Below are 24205 nucleotides of genomic sequence, written 5' to 3' on the forward strand. Positions count from 1 at the left end.
CTTTTCCATCAGTTTTGCTTATTGTATTTTGAAATTATTTGTTGTTTTGTCCTTCATGGTACCTCCATGGTGAGAACGACTTCCATAATTTCATTCCACTTTGAATGATGAAGAGCTTCCTGTGGGGTTTCTTTAACCTGCTGCCTTATCTTTTCATTTGGTACCCCTGATTCTGTCTGATAAGGAATAGGGACGGGGCTTTCACAGGTCAATGGTTTGGTAAATTTTCACACCCTGAGTATGAATCTGTTGGCTTTCACATGCAAGTAGACCAAACACTTGATAGTCACACTCATTTCCCAGGAACACTTATGATTAAAAACAAACACCACCACCAAACTTTAACACACATCTCATTTCCCTGAAAAGAGAGAAAATAACATGTGTCATAGTTGCTTTCATAGATTACATGCCAGGGAACATAATGCATGCTACAGAAATTAGTATAGACAAAAATAATCACATCTGCTTTTTATTTGTAACTGCAGTCAAGGCTTGGAAAAATGTGTCCCAGAATTCAGCAAGAAGAGAGCCAAGCCTTCAGCATTGCTCTCCTCCTGCAAACAGCAAAGTGGTAAGGCCTCGCCTCTCCAGGAACTGAGGCTCAGAGCCATTGAGCCGATCAGCAAAATGAGTTGACGCGAAGAGCTACGGAGCTCTTTGCTCTGTACTTTGCTCTGTACAGAATCATCGTTCAGCGTGGTCATTCAAATCCATTCAAATACCCATAGTATACTGGGAGCCATTTCCACCTTCAAAAGACTTCTTCTAATCTAATTCCTGTCCCACTGGACGAGTGTAGTCATAACAAAACCCACCAGTGCAAGTGGGAAACCGTGTTGGAAGCAAGTGTGAGGAGGTCAAGAAATACATGAGCATGGACCTTAAACCTTACAGAGCCTGAAGGAGGAAAAAGTGATGACGTGCCCGTGGAGTCATTGCAATGGATGTCCTCCTCAGTGCCCACTGCTGTCTTGCCTCTGTGGTCCAGCAATTCACCTGGACTGGCAGTCTGACCTATTTAAGGCTAAATGCAAACTGTGCACACATGCATTTGTAGGTATGTGAATAGTTGCAATCCTTCCCACTTTATCGTTTTTAAATGAACAGAAAACTGTGGCAAACTCTTGGTAAGTAATATCTTCGTATCTATAGCTCAACTTTTATCAGTTTTATAATAGCAGTTCTTTCTGTGGTAGAGAATGTATCTTGATTCTCCGAGAAAAAAGAAAAATCAAATATTGCATAATGCAAAATCCATATCATCAAAATTAACACCTGGTGCCAAATAACTGTTTTGAGAGCACACATGTTTTAATATTCAGTTTGAGTAGAAAAGCTTACACTCTTCAGAGGAGATCCTCAGAGGAGATCCATTATACTCTCCATGGATTAGGATGATATACAGCATTTAGAAAGATACATATGTGCCCTTTGCAAGGCTATGCTGCATATCCCAGGGCATTTGAGGCGTTACACAATAAAGTTAACCCTGAGCCTATCTCTGCTGGGTAATGGTGTACACCTGCCAGACATCTAGGAAAAAAATAACAATATGATACTTAGATGGGATTGCTTTTAGAAGGCCTCTCATTTTTGCAGAAGGTATTTCAACATGTAGACAGTAACATTTGTAATTCAATCCTGCTGACTAGCAGAACTGAGCATCAAAATGATTTTTAAAAGAAGCTGTTGCATGCTGTTTTTCAACTCCAGTTATTACAGTCTTAATTTCCCGTATTATGCATAAATGAATGGCAGTGAAAGAATATTTAAATGAATTATTTTAATGTTCATGGGCCTAAGTGATCACTGACTTCCAGTATAAAGGATATATAAATTAATATATTCATTAATTAACTGTTGGCTGTTATCTTTGTGGAGGTACTTTGAGCTATGCTGAAAGACCACATACTTGTTTGTTTTTCTCTTAAATAGAGGGACATAAATACTGTGTTTGCTTTGCAAAGGATGTCTGGGGTTGCAGTTACTGACAATGAATATGATTCTCAGAAGAGTTATTTGTAAGAACATCAGAAGAGCCATATGGGTTTAAACGAAGGGTCCATCTAATTCAGTGCTCTGTCTCCAGCAGTGGTGACAAGTGGATCAGGCAACATACATTACACTTTCTGCTTCAGGCCTCCAGCTATTTTCCATTCTGGGGATTTCCTGAGCTACTGGGTTTTCTCTATTTAGCTCTTTCCATGTACATGTGGAATTTCCCTTTGAATGTGTATTCCTCTTGCAGTCACATCCTTCAGCAAGGAGTCCCATAGGTCATCACATATGGCTAGAAAGTCTTACTCTTTGTTTGCTTTGAACCTGACTCTCACTTTTGTCTTTTGGTGGTGTTTAGTAGTTTGATTAGAAGAAAGTAAATGGTCAGTCTCTACCCACTCATGATTCTCTATGCCCTTTTCATAGCATATCCACACCTACCCTACTCAGTCATCGTTCATTACAGCCTTCTGATCATCTTTGTTACCCTTCTCCGAACCTTCTCCTATTTTAACATACTCTTTTTGTCATGAGGCAGCCAGAACTGCACAGAGAACTGAAGGTTCAGGCAAGCCATGAATTTATATGACATCAGGATATTTTCTGATTTGTTCTCTATTATTTTTCTAATAATTCCTAAGTTTTTATTTGTTTAGGGGCTTGGGCTTTTTTTTTTTTACTGCTGCTGAGCAGTGAAATTATGTTTTCATGGAACTATCTATCATATACCACTTTAAATTCATCTTCTTTGTTGTATTTCATCTGCCATTTTATTGCCTTGACATGCTGTTTTGTAAAGTTGTTCTGCCATCCTTCATAATCTGTCCTCATTCTTATCACCTTGAATACCTTCAGATCATCAGAAAACTTTGTCACTGGACTGCTCAACCAGTTTTCCAGCTCATTTATGGGTATGTTGAACAGTATGGATCCCAGCACAGACATCTTGTAGAACACCTCTGGTGACTTCTCACTATTGCAAGGACTGACTATATACTAGTAATGTCTGTTTGTTTTCTTTGAATTAATTATTTATCTGTGTAAGACCTTCCCCCTCTCCTAGCTGCTTGAGTGCAGGCACATAGATATACTTTCATTTCTCTTATGCTCTGGCGACATGCTTGGTTATTACATTAATTATTAAAATGTAACCCCCCCAAAAAAAAACCACCCATACCCACACACCCCTAGAAAAACCCCAAACCAAACCAGCACTTCATAGTCTTTGTAAAGACAAATTCTTCTGTAGTACTGAATGATTTCCATGGTAGAAGTAGCCCCTGTATGGTGGCGTATCCATGGTAGATTAAAGCCACACTGTATGCATACCAGCCCAGTCCCAAGCAATAAAAATCAGAGGTTTCTGAGAACGATGCTGGAGTCCTAAGTAGCCTCTTCTGCCTGCTGTAGAAGCTGTCTTCAAATTGCTTTCTTATTCAGGATTATGTTGGATAAGGGTAAGATAGAATTTCAAGGACTGGGCTGATGCATGCAAAAACCGCAGTTATATAGACCAAGAAGAACATTTTTGCATCTAGTATCTGTTACAACAGCACTGTAGGCTGGTAGATAAGTTCTAAGCAAACTCCAGACTTTTATTGCATAGTCCCAAATGAGTTAGGAATTGTAATCTGAGCTCCCTGCATGTCATGAGGTCAAAGTCTATTCACTTGGCCTTTGAGCAGGTGATTTGACCATCAGCCTCAGTAAAATAAAGGTCAGTCAGTGTTCAAAGGACTGGATAAATTTTTCCAAGATTGTAGAAATGGCTTCCAAATTTTCATGTATTGCTCTGAAGTTGCAACGCAGATGTGTTTAAGGGGTTAACACTGTGGCTCAATCCGAAAGAATGCTTGGCAATAAGAGGAAGCCTGGATTAATGATAGAAAAGAATTCTTAGCATTTTATAGCAGTGGGTATTCGAGATGAGACACGGCTAATGATCAACTAAAAAGGTATTTGCAGCTGTGGTGTTACCTCTCCCCATAATGCCAACATTAATCAAGCTTTTTCATGCAGCTTTGCAGTCCATTCTATTTTTCATTGCCCTGAATATAAAAACAGAGCCTCATGCCCTAATACACTGAGTCAGAAACCATACTTCTGTGTCACTGAAAACTATCAGGCCTTATTGATTTCTAAAAGCTGCACTTTCTGTACTGTGACACAAACCCATAGCAAAGTCTTTAACAAAACCAGTTTCATTTTAGAAAAAAAAAAAGAAAAAAGCCTCTTGTACCCCAAACTGTAAATACCTCTGGGATGTAGAGCACTTTACCGCCATGAATTAACCGCTCATATATTTTATTTAAGTCTTGAATTACAACAAAACATCAACTGTAATTACAGCATCTCTTAAGTCTGGTTTTGGAGTCAGCCATCTTGCTGAAAGACCTTGGCAGTGCAAAAAGCCAGTGAAATCGTGTAAGTCAATGTCCTAGCTGTTCTGATGCTGCCTTTGGAGTCAGAAGAAAAGCTTCATTATAGTGAAAAATTAAACATTTGACATACAAGTTATTTCCAGAATGCCTTCAATCTTTTTACATAATGAAACCCATTGAATCGCAACTTCTAGCAAATGTTGATTATCTAAATTCCTTAAGTAAACTACACGTGATGCAGCTTTTGAAACATGAACATGATCTTCCCTCATGTAAACAATCCTCTGCCTTTCTTCCCTGATGCTATCACATTTGGGTGCACATCCTTCTGGATTGCATGCCCAAGCCTATAAAATCTTGCTATCAAATATCCACCCCAATCTGCAGATGCTTTATGCCTCTGCTTAACAGCCATGACTCATCCCATTAAAGTCAACAAAGTTACAGTAGTAAAGTTAAGCGTGTGTTTGCAGGAATAGGCCCAAATTCTCAGAAGTATTTCAGTAACTCAAGATGCAGAGAGATGACTAGTGGGGGAATTTCATACTGGTGTGACTAATCTCCCTAAGATCTCCTGAAATCAAGTGAAAGAGAGAGAGAGAGAGAGAGAGCTCTTGCAAAGGGGCTCCAGGACAATTAAATTAGGCTCCTGTTTTAGAGCATCTTCCAAAGCATCCTCCAGCTCTCCCTGTCGTTTAAGAGATGCTTTGGGTGCTCTGTCCTGGACACCTGGCTCCCGCAGAAGTCATCAGGAACCAGACCTCAAGGTGCCCAGTAATGTCTTGCAAGGAGCTTGTCTGCAGCAATAGCCACCTCACCAGTTCTGGGAACTGAGCTCCATGTACTTGTGGCTCTGTAGCACTGCTCGCAGCGATGACCTGCGCCTGCCATGGGTTTGCGCTCTAATGGGCCCACGTGCATCAAAACCAGATACTGCTGACACAGGTTAACATTTACTTTCCAAACTGAAGGACCAAAGTGAGAATAAACGGAAATATCTTTGACTTTTGAAGGCCTGGAGTTTTAAGATTCTTTTAAATAGACATAGATAAAGTTCTTCTTTCTTAAAAGTACAGGTCTGACTAAATGACAAATCTTCATTTTTTACAGTTGATTTACAAATACCTGAAATTAAAGGACTACAAAACATTCAGTGACTCCTTCATATTTTAATAAATACGGTGTATTTTGAGGATCCTCCAACAGCCATGATTTTGCCGTGTTAAATAAAGTAGATTTTATAGTGCTTTAATCAGATCATGATGGAACATTATGCAAAATATTATGCAATGTAATGCAAAGTAATTAATGCAAGCAGAGAAGTGGTAGGAATGTGAGACCACTGAGCAGCATGCATTTGTGTCACACACTGCCTGCTGATTTTTCCCAATTTCTTTCTTTCTTAGATAGTGGTTTCTCGTTCAGAACCCACAGCTCCACATGTCAGCTTTCAGCTAGACTCCTATCCCGTCTCTCCCCAAGTTGTTGTCGAGGATTCATTAGCAGATGATGGCTATACCCTGGTAGTCACTGGGAAAAAGGTGAGTGGTTCATAATCTAATCCTTCTGTGCACTGTCTAAACCTGCCTTCAGAGCAGCAACTTCCAGTAAGAGCAACTGTTCACACCACTGCTTTATGCTTCGCATCCTCCCAGCCTTGCCATTCCCTTGGGAACATTGGAGGGACAGGTTTCCTCCAAGAATTTTCCCCCCCCTACTAAACAGACTGACAGCCTCGTATTGAGAAATGTTTAAATTATGTAAGAGCTGTGATATAAAACAACAAAAGCCAGGAAATGCAAATTTTGAGGCTGAAACCCTGTCCTTAATTCAAATGCTTGCACAGAAAAAACACACAATGGCTTAAGAAAAGAATAGTGCTCACAGTTTCCTGGCTTTTGTTGGTTTGTGTCATAACATTATAACTTTTTAAGGAGGGGAGTGTGTGCAAGAGTTACATAGGTGTGTTTAAAATTGAGACTCAGTGTTCGTAGTAAAGTTTAAAAATTACTTTAGCATGTAGTCTACGAAGAGTTAATAAGAGATGAAGAGCTGTTATAAATATGCTGTTGTCATAAGTAGATATGCATCGTAGAATAGGTTTAAAAGATCAGCAGATAATATTACAGATGATCTTAAACCATAATAGTTAGCAATAATTTGACCCCTTGAGATCTATAAGAATTTACATTAATACATCAACCATTAGTAAAGTTGGTAATTAATCATTTACTAGGAATTATGAGATATTTATAAGAGTTATCTTCAAGAAAATGTCCAAAATAAGTTTAAAGAAGGTACTGAAGTGTAAAGAAGTATGATGTACTTATATAGTAATGTAATCATATACTCATTTTAATATTTTGACTAAAAAGAATTCTTACATATTTAGAGTGACTATTATCATAACTATCCTGGTATTTTAAACAATACACATTTTAATTCCTATTTTAGGTATAGTATAGGGGTTTTGATGATAGGCGTTAAAAAACAAGTACATGAGCAGTTGTGTGCTGTGTGTCACAGGTAGTAACACAACCTTGCCAAAGTTGGAACAGCCATCATGCCTGTTCTTACAAATGTATGAACTAAGACACAGAGATACACTGTTTTTTCCAAGAACTAGTGCAGAATAGGGAGGAGCACACTGCTGTTTTCTTTTTCCATCAGCAAGAACTGCTATCTTGCTGTAAACACCAGATGCTGGTAGTAACTGTATATAACATTAAGATGCCTTTAGGGTTTCTCCCAAGTGAATTTAAAATCATGTCAGTTAAATTACTTATAAGATCCTGTAATTACTGAGCTAAAGAGAAGTCGAACCGTGGCTTGCACATGTGAAATCTGAGCAGCACCACAGCACGTTGCATAAATAGAGACTCTCCTTGCTGCTTTGTGTATGCATTAAAGGATTTGTGCATCATGTCTTTCCATCGACAGATAACGAAGATCCCGCTGAAGGGGCCAGGCTGCCATCACTTCAGGTCCTGCAGCCAGTGCCTGCTGGCGCCTGCCTTCATGCAGTGCGGCTGGTGCAGCCAGCAGTGCCTCCGGTCTGCCGAGTGCCCCGGCGGCACCTGGACCCAGGAGACCTGCTTGCCTAGGGTTTATGAGGTAAAACAGGGGATTTCTTGTATTTATCTCTAGGGGAAGAATGTGGCCTGTACTCTGCAGGCATCTTCTGTTTATGTTTTATGCAATTATGATAAATGACGTGTCTGCTCTCCTTGACTCCCCCCGGCCTCGGTGTCCATGAAGCCTCTGGCTGGACGCACGTACTCTCCCCGAATGCCGTGGGCTCAGGTGCTCACGGTGGACAGGTCTGTCTGGTCATCCTGACTTGCCACGGAGAGCCTCAGCCCTGCAAAGCACTCGTGGTGGGCAAACATGGGTCTGAGCCAGCCTGGCAGGGGTCTGACAGGGAAGGACAGTCACGGAAAGGAGCAGCCTTTCTCTCAGAACCTCTCAAGGGGAGGAGGTGGGGGAAAGCACTGCCCACCCACAGCTGCCACAGCCTGACCCAACACAGGAGGTCTCCGGCCCCCGCTCCTCATCCGTCCCCAGTGCTGGAGAAACAAGTGTTATTTCTCCCTGTTGGGAAGAGTCCCTCAAACACCACCCTGGGCGAGATGTTTTTTCCTAACATCCCTCCCTGGTTCCTTGTTCCCATGGGTGCACTCGCCACCGAGGGGGGTGAGCCTGTAGCTGCACCCCTCCCTGGGAAGGGAGACAGCCGGAGGCTGCTGCCAGCCAGGCAAAGCCCATCCAGGGTCTGCAAGAGCAAAACCACACGGACAAGCAGAGAGCCACAGCGGCGCGTTCCTGTTTTAATTTAGCTATGGTTAATGCAGGATTCGTACTGGCCGGCTGTACGTGTAACCGAATCATCCGGTGTGAAGTGTGACATAGCTGTGAAGACAGAGGTTTATAGGGCAGTTAACGGACTAGAAAACTTGAGGGAAGGACAAGCATAAAACTTTCTGGCAGCACTTATACCCATTTACTTTCGTTAGTGCATTTAAACTACACCGTGTAGTTAAAAATACATTTTCCTTTATGGGCATACAGCTTATAAATGGAGATGAAAACTTGACATGCTAAACTCTCTGAGAGTAAGAGGGAAAAAAAGGTTTTCTTAAATAAATGATGTATTTCTTTCAACCAGGCAGATGATTATGACAACTTTTTAAAGAGTAGACAGGCAAAGCTGCTAATAATCTAGAAACATATGTTTACAATGTGGTTTTTTTCTGTGTTCACCTTTCAGATACAATATTTAGGACTAAGACAGGCAAAATTAAATGAAAAAACAATGAAGCATGATAAGAATCAAACCCAAAATGGATGGAAAGGGCGTATGTTTGTGTCTGTTTCTGTGTGTCTGTGTGTGTGTTTGCCTTGCCTTCTATTGCTGTTTACCTTCGGGCGAAGGGGATGTAAAAAAAATTGCTAATGCAGAATGTGAACAGTTTACTTTCCCTTTATACGAGAACACATTTATTTCAAAAAGACTGTATTAGATGATCCAATAGTCCTTTTCGGCCTGAGTTTGTATGAGACTACAAATCGCCAAGTCAAAGGGATACACTGAGAATTAATCCTGATACATTTTTATATGCCTCTGCAGGCCCAAGCTACTTATCTATCCTGCACAGGTTGTTTTGTCTTTCCTATAGCTCAAGCACAAGTAGCATCCCTTAATGTTTTTTTCTTGGCAAAACTTTCCAGTGGTGGCTGCATATTGCTGTGCCTCCAGAAAGATTTCTAAGGCTCTGAACTGCTTGCTTTCTGATTTTCAGAGGTGCTGAGCTCATATAGCCCTCTTTAATTTTAATTATGAGTGTGTGCACTCAGCAGTTTTAAGAATGAAGCGCCTGGAGCCCTTGCAGAGATGTTTATATCAAGAGGTGTGTCCCCAAGGCTGCCTCTTCAGTCCCTATGGAGTCACTGGGAGGGCTTTTCCAGGGGAACACACCTTGGACACGGGGTGGTGGGAGCAGGCGTGGGGCTGGCCAGGTGCTCCCCTTCCCCATGTGGCTTAGCCCTGCCTGCTAAGCAGAAGCCCAGTCTACCCTGTAATGAATATGGATCTGTGGCAGTGATGTATCTTACAAGTCAATCTCAAATTACAGCATGCCCAAGTTGGTAGAGGTTGCTTCTAGAAGGCTTGTAAGGAAAAAAAAGCAGCTGAGTACTTAAATCCCTTTGGATTGCTAGCTGTTAAGACAGATTTCATGCTCTACTGGACCATGACATTTAACATGATTACTGAAAAAAATATAAAACAGATTCTTCATCATCTTCTGATCTGTCTTTAAACCCATATACATAAAATATGAGAAACAAGCTTGTTTTTTTCCTAACAAACAGAGGATGACCTGCTTTGCATAGTATCTGAAATTCAGTCTGAATCCCCCTCTAATATTTTCCAGCTTTCAGAGGGACATATTGCTTGAGATATGTCATACAACTGCTTTAACCTGAGGGGAACAGGGAGCTTCTCTGAGGGTCTGGTCCAGTGGACTTGAGCTAGCTAAGACTTCAGCAGATTTTTCCTGGGTTATTACGAAGAGTGCTGTGCAATGGAGGGAAAAAAAAATATAAAAAGATCTCTTCCTCTCAGGAGGGATGGCAGCGAAGAAACCCAGCATTTTCCTGTGGAGTCCTGCAGATCCTTTGCGTCTCTGCCCTGCTTTGAGCACTTTTCCTTGGAGCCAGGGATGGCGGGGAGCAGCCCCGCACCCCAGCCCAGCACAGAGCTCCCACTCTGCCCAGGTACCCTCCTTGCTCCAGGCAGCGCAGCAGGGCTGGCACGGGGACACATCCCCACCACAGCCCAGCTCCTACCCTGCACCTCTGCCCCATACCCAGCTCCCGTCCACCGCCTCTGCCAACAGTGAGGCGTGTTTTGTCAGCCTGGACAAGCGGTGTGGAGGAAAGCTGGGGAACTCGGGAAGGGGGGAGTCTCCTCGGAGATTACTTGGTGCTGGAACAAATTGCAGGCATCTGCATGCGGCGTTCAGGTCACGCTGAAAGGTGAACGGCGTAAAAGAAGAAATAAATTGGTCTCCCTTTTGATTCTTTGTTGTGGTTAAAAAACTGAGATGGTTTGTTGTTGTTTTTAAAGTGAGTCATTGTAGCTGGCTTTTGTCTCAGGCGTATCAAGAACATCAGGCCTTCTGCTGCCTGTTTGGGTTGGAGGTTTTGCTGGTAATCGCACGTGGCCTGTACATGTTCTTGCCTCTTAATTAAAATGAATGGGCCGTTGAAACTTTAATAAATAGATAACTTTCTTCCAACAATTTATAAAGTATGTGAGTGGATATTAGCATAATGGCTAATGCCATTAAAGGCTTTAGATTAATGCTTTAAATTTTTCCAAAAAGAAAATTTAACTTTCTCTCCCTTAACCTGAATCCAGAGACCAGCAGGGACAAGCAGAATGGCAGGCCTTGCAGCCAGACTTGCTCCCTATCATCAGTGGAGTTTCCTTGCTATAGAAACCTTCTGAATACTGAATTTCATAGCATTTATAACTGATTTGAGGTTTGCTTACTTTCTGTTACTACCTGTGTGATGTAAGCACATGGAAGATGTGTTCCTGTACCCGAGTTCAAAGTCCAGGAGGTCCACTGTTCATTCCTGTCAACTCTCCCAAGAGCAAGTCTGGGAAACCACATTTGACTTTCAGAGGTTTCATCATGCAGGACAAACGGAACAAAAATAAAGACATGAATAAAAACACTTTGGGGGAATTTCTGCAGAACCTAAATACAAAAGTTTAAGATTTGGTTTATTTTTTGCTATCTGCTTAGAGGTCTTGCCTCCTAAATTTGCTGGCAGAATGTGGTAAATATTTTTACTCTCCCTCAAGGCATACAGGCTCTATCACAAGTCTCTTTTGGCAGATAAGATCACTCAAAACCAGTTAAGTGCCTTCGATTTTAATTCTGTGACTTTATGAAGCCTGATTTTAACACACGTATTTTGCTAACTTACGGATTGCATTTCATACTCTTCAAATGCCACATGTCAGTGCATTATTGTACAAAACATTGAGACATCCTGTACCCCCACAGAGTAATTTCAGTTTCTGCTAGGGTTTTGTTACTCCAAAAATAGATAGTATGCTGAAATACTAAGTAGAGTGGAAAACTAGGATCTGAAGGCAATCCAGATTTTGAAGAAAAACCCCAAAGAAATAAGGAAAAGTTAAATTGGGAATAGCACAGACTCAATGGGGTACAGTACTGCTCCACACTCTTAGCTGCAGTGTTGTGTGCCATGGGGGTTGTGTGAGCAGCACTTCTTTTTTATGGGATTTGTGCAAAAGTACTGTTCCTGCATAGGTTCCCTCTTCTTTGCTCATTGAGAGCTGATTCAAAGCTCATTAAAATAGGAAAGATTCCTACTGGCTTCAGTGCATTTTAGATCAGACTTTTTGTCTGGTTTCTAATGGGGGCAGTAAATTTCCCCATATAGAATATAGGGTATAATTCTTTTGAAGTATGCTTCAGCCTCCTTTCTGTCTACAATAGTTCATTTGTGAGAGTCTTGAAGTGTAGCTACAAGAGAGTTGAAAAGAAATGTGCTGTCTTATTGGATTTCCAGATGAAATAATAGCCAAGTATCTCTCAAACACTTTCCTTTCAGCTTGAAAATTAAGTCCGGTCCTTTGAAAGGCACAGCTGTATTGCATTTTCGGGGCAAAATTACTATCACTAAAGCATTAAGTCCAAGACATTTAGGCACTATGACCACAAGTATAAATTTAGTCTTTCAATCTCTGTTGTTTGTCCAGTGGTACTGGTATGTTTTCAAAATTATGCAGTATTGTTAAAAATCCCCATAAACCCTGAACCAATGTCTTTTTGATATTTTTTTTTAAACTGGCATTACTGACCAGTACTTTTACTGAGTTTTGTAAGACTTCTATAGTGTTCCTACATTTTTCCCACCATTGTTATATTTTACAGGACAATTTACAATATACAGAAAAAAGCATTTCCTTTGTAGATTGTCTCTGTGTTTCTGAGGGATAGTTTATTTTTAACTTGGAATTAGAGGTGACCAAATGTAAAAGATTTAAGGAAAGAATAGCAGAAGTCACGTTAACTTTATCACAGCCAACGCGATACTGGATTATGGTGTCTTTGAAGCTACTTCACTCTGAACCTGACTTTCATCAAGCTGACAAAAAATGGTCATTTTTGGGACTCTTTTGTGTTCAGCATTCAGCTTCTAACAAAATAAGTACATTGTATGTTTAACATGCCAGAAATAAGATGTGAAAGACAAGAACAGTAGGATTTAAAAGGTTGTTACAATGCACAGCTTGTTCAGTGCCCCTAAACACTATCCTTCAAAGCTTTCTAGTATAGGTTTTGTTATTTATTGCTACTGTCAGAGAAAGCTCATAATGTGACAAATGAAAGATGAAGAACAATTAAGATGAATGGTAGGACACAGTCTACCAGAAGGAATGCTTTTCTAAAATTATTCCTTTGCACATTCTTTAACTCCATTTGAAGTTCAAGAAAACCTGATTTAACTAACACAATATTTTTTTAACAGATTCTCCCAAGCAGTGCTCCCTTAGAAGGTGGGACAAAACTGACACTGTGTGGATGGGACTTTGGATTCAGCAGAAATAATAGATTTGAATTAAAAAATACAGTAGTCCATATCGGAGGGCATATCTGTACTCTGGAAGCAAAATCCAGCAACAAAAACAAGTAAGAAACCTAAAATGCTAATTTCCTTTCATGCAGATGTTCTTTTTGTGGTATGGATTTTTTTACGATATAAGCATTCAGTTTATAAGCGTCATCTCCGATTCTGAAATTTCAAACAGCAAACAGTCCCTTGGTTTGGTAAGCCCCCCAAGAAAAAAGTGTTGGAAATGGAGATCAAATAAATCTAGTTCATGCCAATAGCTCGTGCAGCAGCTTTTTCTGGTTTGTCTGTGAAATGCTGTTCAACATCTGTGGGAGCTGGTGAGAACAAAGCTATTCAAAGGTTTGAAAAGGGGGCAGGTTCCTTTGGCCAGGATCCGGCTGGGCTGTTATGTCAGCTCCATCTTCCCGATCTGTGAAGCTGCTGGAGAGAAGCGTGAGAAGATGCAGGTATTTCGTCATCCAGAGACTTATGACCCTCAGCTGCAGCTCTCCTCCTCCTTCTCAGAAATAAGTATGTGGGAGAGTGGGATAATAGCTTAAGTTTAAGATGGAGGTTATTCCAGTTGTTGTCTTGAAGAAATAGGAAGTTCAATGAATATCTTCTCTCAGTTCAAAGCATATGACTATCATCTACTTCGCAATGTGCAAATAATGGCACAGCTTCCCTATGCATAGATACAGCAGCAAAAAAAGGTCACCCTCCAGAAGTATTGAGCACTCCTCTCGCTGCTATTCCAAACAGTCTTAATGATTTAAGGAGACTAGCTCATATATGAGACTGTGTAAATCTAATATAATACACATGCCGCCTCAAAAGTTCAAGTTTCATTCTTGGTAGTACTTAAATTTATACAACAAATTTGTGTATATAATGCATTTTTTTCTAATTTTGTTGTCTGCCCAAATTTGGCACTAAAGGAAAATTCCAAAAAGCAACTCAGCCATTGAATGGGAGGTATTTGTTTTCTCTAGCATGCTTCTTTTTTTCTGAAACGTATTTGATATACTAAAATTATTTTCTCTGACCAAGTATAAACACCACAGTGTTTGTATTTAGTATTATAGAAGATGACCACAGTTCTTTTAGCTGTTATTTCTGAATTGTCTCTACCGCATATAGATTGATTTGTTTAGTATGGATCCTCCATTGTTATGAGTTTGAAGTGATTATATTTTAATACAAAAAATCAAGTCAGAAAAAAAATGTAATCCCATCTTTTTCCTTGTTTTCCAAAGGCTGGAATGCACAGTTCCTGCTGCAAAAAATTCAAGTTCCAATATATCCAGTAGTGTTTCTGTTGGACATGGCAAAACACTATTCAGTACATTTTCATACGTGGTAAGCACTATGATTAAAACTTTGTTGTCAAAATTAGCTTCAGTAATAACTGGAAGGAGACTCGTCATGAGTCTAACCCAGTATAGTAATTCTATATTCCTGTTTGCTTTATTATTACTACTACATGGAAATGCTAATAAATGTTCTAAGATTCTTCCTCTTCACATTTTGAAGATAATTTATCAGTCTACTGTTCTTACTTTTACCCCACTACAGAATCCTGTAATAACAAGTATATCTCCCACCTATGGCCCCAAATCTGGAGGAACATTGCTAACTATAGCTGGAAAATACCTAAACAGTGGAAAATCCAGAAGGATTTTTGTTGGTGAGAAACCGTGCACCTTGAAAAGGTAATGTACTTACTAAAAAGTGATGCCTTTAATACTGAAATGGCTTGGAGTAAAAAAATACACGCAAATGTGCATCGCTCTCCTCTCCTTGTGATACATATTGGAGAATTAAAACTGCAATACACATTCAGTTCTGGACTGCATCCTGAGTTTAGGATGTCTGAAAGGTTTCTAGAAGCGATGACAGTTCCCTAGTAGACTTTATTTATTCTGTAATGCCTTCATTAACCTCATTAAAAGGTTGCATAGAGAAGTAGCAAATCGGCTTCTAATGGACTAGAAGCTGCCCATTTCCCATCATTTTGTCAGCCTGACTCCCGCACACTCAGCCCCCTCTCTTGTATTGGCAAGAGCTGCTGTTCATGCAGCAGCTCCCAGTGAGTGTCCAGCGGGTGCAGGTTACTATTTGCTACAGGTTTGTTTGGGGGAAACCTGACCAGTGTGGGAATTTGTATCCCATGCAAAGGAGCAGCTATTTCTGTGCTGCTACCAGCAAACAGCCTCCAAACCAGAACCAGCGTCAGTTTGAGACTATTCCTGGTATATACAAAATGGTTTTGAGGAGTAAGCCGGAATTTCTTGTGGCTCTGTATTGGGTCCACTAGGAGCTCAGTCAAGAATCTTTGACATGCCCTGTGTGGAAACGCCTTCGGTCCCAGCTGAATATAAATCATTAAATACCCAGCACAGGTTCTCTGCTATGGGCAGACAAGTGTTCTGCATTTGGCAGCCATTCTACCATGGTGCAAATCCTGCATGGTCCTGTCTTCCGGTACCGCAGCGTGGCTCCAGAATTGTCACCTCTGTGGCCGAGGGCAGAATGTGGCCCACTGTGTTCCAGGAATAGCATGTCCAGCAATTCCTCTACATTTTGAGTCTCTCCTAGTCATTATGGAAAGTTGTAATGGCGAAACGTCCCACTTGCAGAAAACATGGAGAAGCAATAGCCTATTTGTTAATGTCAGACTCAAAGTCGGGAAAGCTAAGTTTTATTCTTTGCTGCTAAATGATTTATTATATGCTCTTGATCATATCAGCTAAGGCTGACTAAATCAAGAAAAGGATTTAGGTATTCAAGTCTGATATTTAATCACTATCAAGATCTTCAGGACTTCTGTCCACTTCTGGCTACTTAATAGTTTAGGGTGGCATTTGTTGATGCCATCATCTCAGCTGGTCAACTAATGGACAAATAAATAAACCTTTTGGGAATGATTCATCTGATCCATTTGAGACATGTACTGTGGGCATGAGATGACAGCCAGCTCAGAGGCAAACATTTGCTTTGGTCAGGTAGACCTCTAGGTGTCGAACCATAGTTGGGACTTATACAGGAAGCATCCCCAGCACTCTTCTTTCTCACCACCCAAGTTGTCTGGAGACTTCTACACAGATCTTAGCGAGTTTCTTGGTGCAGGTATCTCCCTACCTAAACGGGAAGCTTTCCCCAGTTCTGAGGGCTACATCAAGGGTTTATTTTTTGCCTTTAAAAAATGGTAAAAAGCTTCCAGATACATATACATGAACAAATTACTAATCCCTAGAGCACACGGTGAATCCCACCTCCTTGAAAAGCTTCTGAAGTGTCAGTAAATGCCCCTTTTGTCTAATTTGGAGACAATCTCTCACATCCTTTGAGAATGGCCTCACTTGGAGGGCTCCTGGATGTGTTTGTGCCCAAATCACTGAAACCAGTTGGTAGAATTCATTTGCTTCTCCAGTCAGTTGTTAACCTTACCTCTGATGGGCCCTGCTCACTGTAGTCACACTTCATGTGCTTCAGGATCCTTCACCCCTCCGCTGTCCACTCACAGCATGAGGAGGAGGAGGACTTCCAGGGCCAAGCATGAGAGAACAAGGGAAAGGTGAATATCCCAGAGACTGCTGCTGTACTGAATTCATACAGCTCTTCCTGAATTTTCACCTTCTCTTCCCTTCTCCTTGCCTTCTGCCTGCCCCTCAGCAGCACCTGGAGTCAGTATGCCTGCAGGGCAGGACATCATGGACATCTCGGTACATCCCCCACCAGTACCTTTTCTTGAGGTTTCTAACACAGTAAATTTTGTGGATTTGGAAGAGAAAGATGTTACCCCTTGATTGCAGCAGAGCAAGTCTTTCTCCTTAAACTTGGAATATTGTTTTCCAGACTGGAAGCTGCCTTTGCAGGGTGCAGGGGCTGATGTAACTGCTGCCGGCACTGGTGAAACACTCTTCCAGCAGGAAGGGTGCAGGTCAACCAAATTAAGATGAATCTTGAGCCTAAGCAGGGGTGTTCTGTCTGTACCTCATGCTATGCTGCTTTGTTGCAATATGATAATCCGTTGGGGGAATCTACAGCATTTTTTTACAAGCTTATGCGAGGTTGGGGCTTACTAAAGGACAGTGTTTTAAACTGAGTACATGTTTTATAATGCTGACAAGCAGGCCCTTTTCTGTCCTTCCAGCGTATCAGCAAGCACTGTGGAGTGCTACACACCGGCACAACAAATTCCCCAGGAATATCGTGTGAGGGTAGGAATCGACGAAGCTATTCGAGATGCAGGCGGTCATTTCACATACAGGGAAGACCCGGTTGTTTTAAAAATTCATCCAGCCAAATCTTTCCTTGGGTGAGTAAAAGTTTCTTACAGAAATAAGAAAAGTAATGAATGAAAGAAGAATGGCTATGCTGCGCAGCAATCTATCAAAAGAAATTGCATTTTTATCTCTATCTGCCATGCCAATTGCTTCTATTATGGTGCAGCTGCAAAGGGCAGATCATTTCCTTTCAGAGGTGAAGGAGAAGGGGGAAGGGCGCCTCTTTTCTTTATGTGATGTAACTCCCAGCTGCAGCTGAGCATACCTGTGATGTCCTGCTGAGATACCTACTGTACAGCAAAGTGCGTCTCCTATACTGCATCTGGGCATTAAACTGATTAGTGAGGAAAATCATTTAATGTGACAAGTCAGAGGTACTCAGGAGAGCAAATGGATTTTAAAATAGTCTAAATCCAGTGCTACATAAATATTATGAATATATATGTATGGTATTATGTGTGTGTTTTTAAGTGATATATTTATGGTCTCAGTAGCTCTAATCCAAGCCACCTGCCTTTGCCAAAAAAATGTCAGCAGTAAAAAAGACACCTTTTTCAGCACCACTGAAACCAATAAGTTAAGTAAGTTGGCAAATGCTAAGTACAAGTATACACCCTCCTTTAAAATGTACACATTTGGTTTATATTCTGGCATACCACAATTTTAAAATTTATTTTTCTTTTCTTGTATTTGATTAGTTGCTACAGCAAGCGTAAAATTTGTTTCTCAGAAAAATAAGCTCACTGCTCAGCTGTGTATTTGCATTCACCCTGTATATCTCTAATTCTGGTTTTATGTTGTCATTTACTCTAAAATATAATTTGTAATTAAGATTATCGTAGCAGATGTATCATTATCCGACCCATCTTCTGTTTTTTTTCTCTTTTTTTTTTTTCTTTTTCCTAGTGGTGGAAGTACAATCACAGCTCAGGGAATCAACTTGAACTCAGTGTGCTTTCCTCAGATGGTGATTACTGTACCTAAACTGGGAATGAACTTCTCTGTGGTGAGTCAATCTTGGAGAAGACAATCTGTTACCTTGTCATCTTCATGTGGTGAATGGCACAGAATTTTCAGTCAAAATACCTTGAAACTTCCATGGCTTCCACTGACATTTTGGTGTTTTCCGTACAGACTGTTTCCACTGCGCAGGCAAAACTCAACAACAAATGCGAAATTAAGCTGGGGGTAGATCAACAGTTTCTAAGAAACCTCTTCCAAAGAACTAAGGCTTTTACAGTGTCTGCTAACAAGATTTTTATATTGTAGTTTAACAATGCAAATTCAGTGAATAAACAGAGAACAATGCCGTACAGGTATAGATTACATAGCGAGTGCTACTGTGATAGCTAGGAAGTATATTCAAATGGTGACTGGATATAACTGGAAAATAGAACAGACATCAAAGAAAGAGGAAAAACATGTAAAATCAAAATTATTTTTCTGAAGAATTTCTGATTGCCAAATTACCTGTTGGGGCCAATCTTTCCTAATTTATCAAAGTTCAGCAACTAAGTTTTAAGAGAGGTTTGGACATTTACAGTTGGGTACCTGTGCACGAACAGGTCAGTCAGGGATCTGAGCCTTCTTTTGTGACCTGAGTTGATAATACACATATCTAAATCTAAACATGGTACTCAGATATGACCATGTGATGTTCTTTAATTTTTATAAGGCAAAGATGACATTTATTGGCTAGTTGTACTGGAACTGTTTCCTGCCAGCTTTTGCCTGCACATTTGTCTTGCACTTCCAACGTTTTCTTATCCTGTAAGGTCTATTTAGCCTAACTGAAGTTAAATTGACCTACACTCTTTATGACATGCTACGTTACTGTTCATATTCTCAGCTTATTTCTAATGATCATCATACACTATTTCCTGTATTGAATTTCAAGTATTAGATCTAGGTTTGCTCAAAGCATTTTAAACAGTATGTGTGCAAATTTGCAGTCTTTTATAGCTTCAAGGTCATAATATTCTTCATGATCCTAATTTGTATAATATTATGAGTGTTAGGACCTGAATTTCAGCTGGATGTAATCGTGGCTTGTAAATTAATGGGTTCAGATTTTAATCTGAAAATCAGTGCCCCTGCAATGAAACAGTGTTCAATGTTATCAAAAAGACACTTTACCCATGAGTCAGAAAGCAAAACATTTCGGTGAAATCAACCAAACTGAAAATTTATTAGGTTTTGAGTAAAGAAATCAGCTCTTTAGATTTTGCTTTGTGTGGATACGAGAAGTAAAGATCATTCACTTGCTTTCTCAGCTCCCCTGTGAAAATATGCGATACTGCTTCTCCTCAGACCTCGCTTGTCAAATATTTGGGACTTCGTCAGAATTTGAATAGATTTGAAAGGATCTGAAGTTTTAAAGAACTAAATCCACTCTCCAGAAGTGACTGGCAACTCCAGGCAACGAACACTGTAGAGTTTACTCTCTCCCCCAGATATTGGGGAGCAGCCTTTCCTTTGAGCAGTGGTTTGCTGCCACCCTGCATTTAACCTGCTTTTGAAAAAAGGGCATGGACACAGACAATCAGAATTGTCTCCCTTTTTTTTCTTATACCTTGCAGTGTGCATTACATTTGCCAACACACAAGAAGAGGCAGGTTTGACCCTCCTTTTCCATAAAGGTATCTGTCCCCTACCACTGCTGATCTCTTAGGAATCTGCCCCAGTGTAAAAGCAGCTGTACACAAGTTCATTGTCCCCACACAAAGTGTGGAATATAACCTCAAACAGATTATAATCTGGAGTGTTTTATACTTTGACACTGCCCAAGCAATATATTTTGCTCTATTATAATTGAAGGCTTCTGGCACTCGGTGGCTTTCCCTGTCTCTGTGGCAGCCCATCTCTGCTTGCCATTTGTTCTGCCATTAGTCTTTACCTCAAGCTTATTTCTCAAGGAAGGATATTAGTTCTCAGGGAGAAGGAGAAGATTTATAAGTGGCAAAACAAGACTGCACTGTGTAACTGAGGAAATTGCTGGGAGAGGATGCCTAAGGCTGCAGCCTGCCCCGTCCTGTGGTGGAGATGCTGGGCCCTATGCATAAGTGATACGGCAAAAATTTCATTCGGTCCTTACAAAAATAAACTACGATGAGGAACTATTTCCAGCAGGGTTCCAGAGCACTGCAATGACCAGCTATCCCATTATAAAGGAGAAAACAGTTTGTGGTCCTGAATAGACTAAACCCAGACAAACAGGAGAATACAAACCAAAATGATCAAGAAGCCCTGTAGCTGAGGTTATCTATCTTGCTTCTTAGAGGAGAGCTGAGTCTTGTTGTTGTTGTTACTTAAGCCCTTTTTCTTTTCAGATTTCTCTCACTAGCCTCCTCCAAGAAGCTGCTTTTGTCAGCATTCAGAAACTCTGGCTCTTGAGAAAACCAAAGCCAGCACTGAAACACATCCCAAAGCATCAAAGGAAAGTACAGCTGGGAGGGACCACAAAGACCTAGCCTGGCCCACTTCCCTACGGCAGGACAAATGTATGCAGACCACTGCCTGACAGATATTTGTCTAGGGTGTTATTAAAGCTCCTTGTGAAAGAAATTTCACAACCTTGCTTAAACAAGCTTTGGAAAGAGCTGCTTTACCTGCTTACCTAGTGGTTTGGAAAGATTTCTTCCTAATAATTAACCGACAAATCCTAGCTGCTAATTAGCTATCTTCTTCTTTAACCCTCAGTGGACACAAACAACAGATTACCAGTCTCTCCTGCTAATTTTATATATTTGCAGTACATTATGATTCAACCTTTCTCTTTTCCAGTTAAACCAAACCACTCTGAATTCTCCTGATAAGTGGTGTTTCCTAGAGCTCTGCTCATTCTTTCAACCACCTCACATACCCTCTCCCATTTGCCTAAAACTGGTGGTGCCCAGTTTAAAAGAAGGTCTCACCTTTTCCTGTCAGCTGTCTTTCCTCAGACCCTTAATTCACTCCATCAGGCTTAACGGTGGCCTAGAGCCCTGGTGGAGTTGCAGTGTGAGTGGAGGGTCGCTTTTGTAAGCAGCAGGAGTTGTCAGGGATGCTCTGCATCCCAAAGCCTCAGGGAGCAGAGCCAGCAGATGTGCCCTGGGATGTCTGCTCTTCTTTGCCTGTTTCTTTCCATCCTGATGAAAGGGATGAGTGGTACAACTGGTAAGAGTTTTTGTGGAACAGCTCCCTGTAAGAAATGCACTTTCTCTGGGACTGAAAAGTTTTGGGGGCAATATGCCAGTGCCCTGTAGAAGAAAAATTTAAGTTGAGCTTTTCAGCTTTTATGTTTGAAGTTCAGTATTTCTGAAACGTTTTATTCTATAAGGCAAAAATTCCTTGCTTCAACTTTGTCATTTTCATTTCATATTTATTTAAATTTCCTTAAAGTCATTCAGTACTCTGTTCACACTAGTTGTGTTTATATTACATACTATGTTAACACTGTAAAAATAATACATTTTGCCTTCTTCAAATTTGGTATTTCAACAAGTGAAAAAATGTTTTAGAGCTATTGAACCATATGTTTCAACACTTGCAATGTGTTTCTTTTTAATTTCTATCTCATGAGTTCTTTTGACCATTTGTTCTGACTAGGAACAAAAAATAGGAATTTAGGCAGTGCTGAATAAATTCCTGACAGCTCTAGATAATGCATGAGGATACACAAACCCTCTCACTTCTGCTCACACATCCAGTTCCTGTTGACACGCACAAGGAGGGAAGAAGCTCATTCCTTCCTTTCACTTTGCATTGTGCCTGTAAAAAAGATTCACACAATTTGGAATGGTGTGTGATCAGGAGCTTGATTACAAAATAAGTGTCTTCTAGCCTCTGCCATAAGTCGTGCTAGTCATGGTTCTGCTTCTGAAGCACTTGAGGCCAGTATTTTCTCTTTGAAAGCCTGTACTTTGCATTGATTCCCCAGTAGTGAACAAGTGGTCATTTGGAGATCCTTTGCTGTAGCATTTTTAATATTCCATCCAATAACTCATGTGGAGATATATATTCCCACTGCGTAATCTCTTCTAATTGTGAATGTGCCAAAATATGCAAGGTTGCAAAATTAGGGAGAAGCACCTTTTAATGCATGACCTTCAACAACAGACCCTGTAGCTATGCACGATCATCTCTTTCCACAGACTTTTAATTATCACTTCTTGAGTCTCTTGAATGGTCTTTAGCATTTCTTAATTGCTCCCTGCTAGATGCCATTTCCTGCTGTATTACAGGAGAACTTTAAAATATCCTACAGTTCCTTCAATGTTTACAAGTCCATGAACAATCCATACTCATAATACTCATCAAAATACCTAGAATTCACCTTAGAATACCTTAGGTTTATTCAATAATGATAATCCTGGGAACTGTGGATGGTAAGCATATGATTATTGAAGGTATTCCTGACTACCTATCCGAAGACACTCAGGGTTGGATCCTTTATCTGTGTTGACTCTGTGGCATAAGGCTGCCACAGAAGCCCAGCAAAGAGTTTCCCTTATGAAGGGGAACCATTGGCTCTTGTTTCTGTGCCAAATCTGCATCTCAGGCACGTCTTCTGCCAGGGAAAGAGTGCAGCAGATGGTGTCAGGGAAAAGGTCTAGATCATTGTGAAATCAGCAGGGTTCTGCGGATGTGGTGCTAGCAGGTACATTGACCATCCCAAGCCCAGGGTGGAATTTAGACTCCCAGTCAATATTGGTCGTGTCATGTGAAGGGCTGGCTCTCAGACCCAGGAGCAAGAGAAGTTTTACTCTACCTTCTGGTCCAGTGGTCCGATAGACTAGAAATATTATCTCCCTGGCCTTCATCCAAGAAGACAACTAGAATAAAAATGCTACCAAAGCATTAGGGCTCTTCATTGCACTACCTGAAATGGCAGCAAAACCCAATGAATTCTCTGAAAAATCTTCCAAGATACCCTGCTTGAGTGTCACCGCTCGGTCTTACACTTGCACATAAAAAGCCGTCTGAATGGGTTTTTCTTAAGGTGGACATGGATTCTCATCTCTTTCTATTGAGAAATCATCCTTTGGCAAAGATGGTTGAAGAATCTCCTGGTCTGTCTTTAACCTCATTCATCTTTCATTCCTCACTGGCAGTCCAAAAGTTTACTTTTTATGAAAGGACAAATTGGCCCTTTTCTCCCTTCTGACTGCTACAGATCCTGTAATACACATCCAGCTGCCCCTCTCTTACCTGGGTCAGCTGCTGGGAGACCTCTGGAGCTCAGAGATCCTTCCTCATACTTCTGCTGTTTTTCTATCAGCTGAAAAAAAAAAATGAATTGGGCAGTGAAGTTGAGATTCTGTAGGTCAGGCTTGAATTAATTGCCTCAAGGGTCATATTTTACAAATGAAACCAGAATACATACCTTTAAGTGATGAGTCATGTTCATCGTGCAATGGATTATTATTCCCTTTGGGGAGCAGTATTTACTTTACGCTTGCGAAATGCTCCATAATTTTTACATCTTTTCTTCCTTATTGTCTTCAGATGTAGATTATAGTCACAAGAAGAATGTAGGCCTAGCTTTTAAAGTGAATGTATTTTAAAGCCTAATTAAATAAAAGTTAAAGGTGCTGGGTGATAGGCAGTATCTTAATTGAGAAGGCAATTTATTGAATTAGGGTTTTTTCCTTCTAGAGCCTCAATCCAATATTTCTTGAAAACTAAACCATCATATTCTTCAATTGTTAAAACCAATTTCAAGGGAAAAATGTCATGTCAAATCATGTACCAATAAGGGCATTGCAAATAAGATTTTTTGTGACCTTACCAATCAGTCACATTGCATCTCCTCCAAAGAGCATTATTAGATTTTTACCATTTTTTGAAAGCTGCTGCTTCAGAGACCAGCCTGATAAAGTAAAGTATCTGATTCTA

General features: G+C 40.6%; 1 protein-coding gene across 4 annotated transcripts in view; it reads left to right on the top strand.

Moving 5' to 3' along the window:
* The window catches only part of MET (MET proto-oncogene, receptor tyrosine kinase), a 90894-nt gene that overhangs the window by 41433 nt on the left and 25256 nt on the right, over positions 1-24205 (top strand). For all 4 annotated transcript variants that reach the window (XM_055711781.1, XM_055711780.1, XM_055711782.1 and 1 more), the window contains 7 exons: positions 5789-5923; positions 7323-7496; positions 12957-13117; positions 14297-14399; positions 14616-14752; positions 17197-17361; positions 18236-18335. In XM_055711781.1, the coding sequence (XP_055567756.1) occupies positions 5789-5923; positions 7323-7496; positions 12957-13117; positions 14297-14399; positions 14616-14752; positions 17197-17361; positions 18236-18335 (975 nt within the window). The remainder of the gene's footprint in view (positions 1-5788; positions 5924-7322; positions 7497-12956; positions 13118-14296; positions 14400-14615; positions 14753-17196; positions 17362-18235; positions 18336-24205) is intronic.

Source organism: Falco cherrug, chromosome 5 (genome assembly GCF_023634085.1).
Source record: "Falco cherrug isolate bFalChe1 chromosome 5, bFalChe1.pri, whole genome shotgun sequence".
Classification (NCBI taxonomy): Eukaryota; Metazoa; Chordata; class Aves; order Falconiformes; family Falconidae; genus Falco; species Falco cherrug.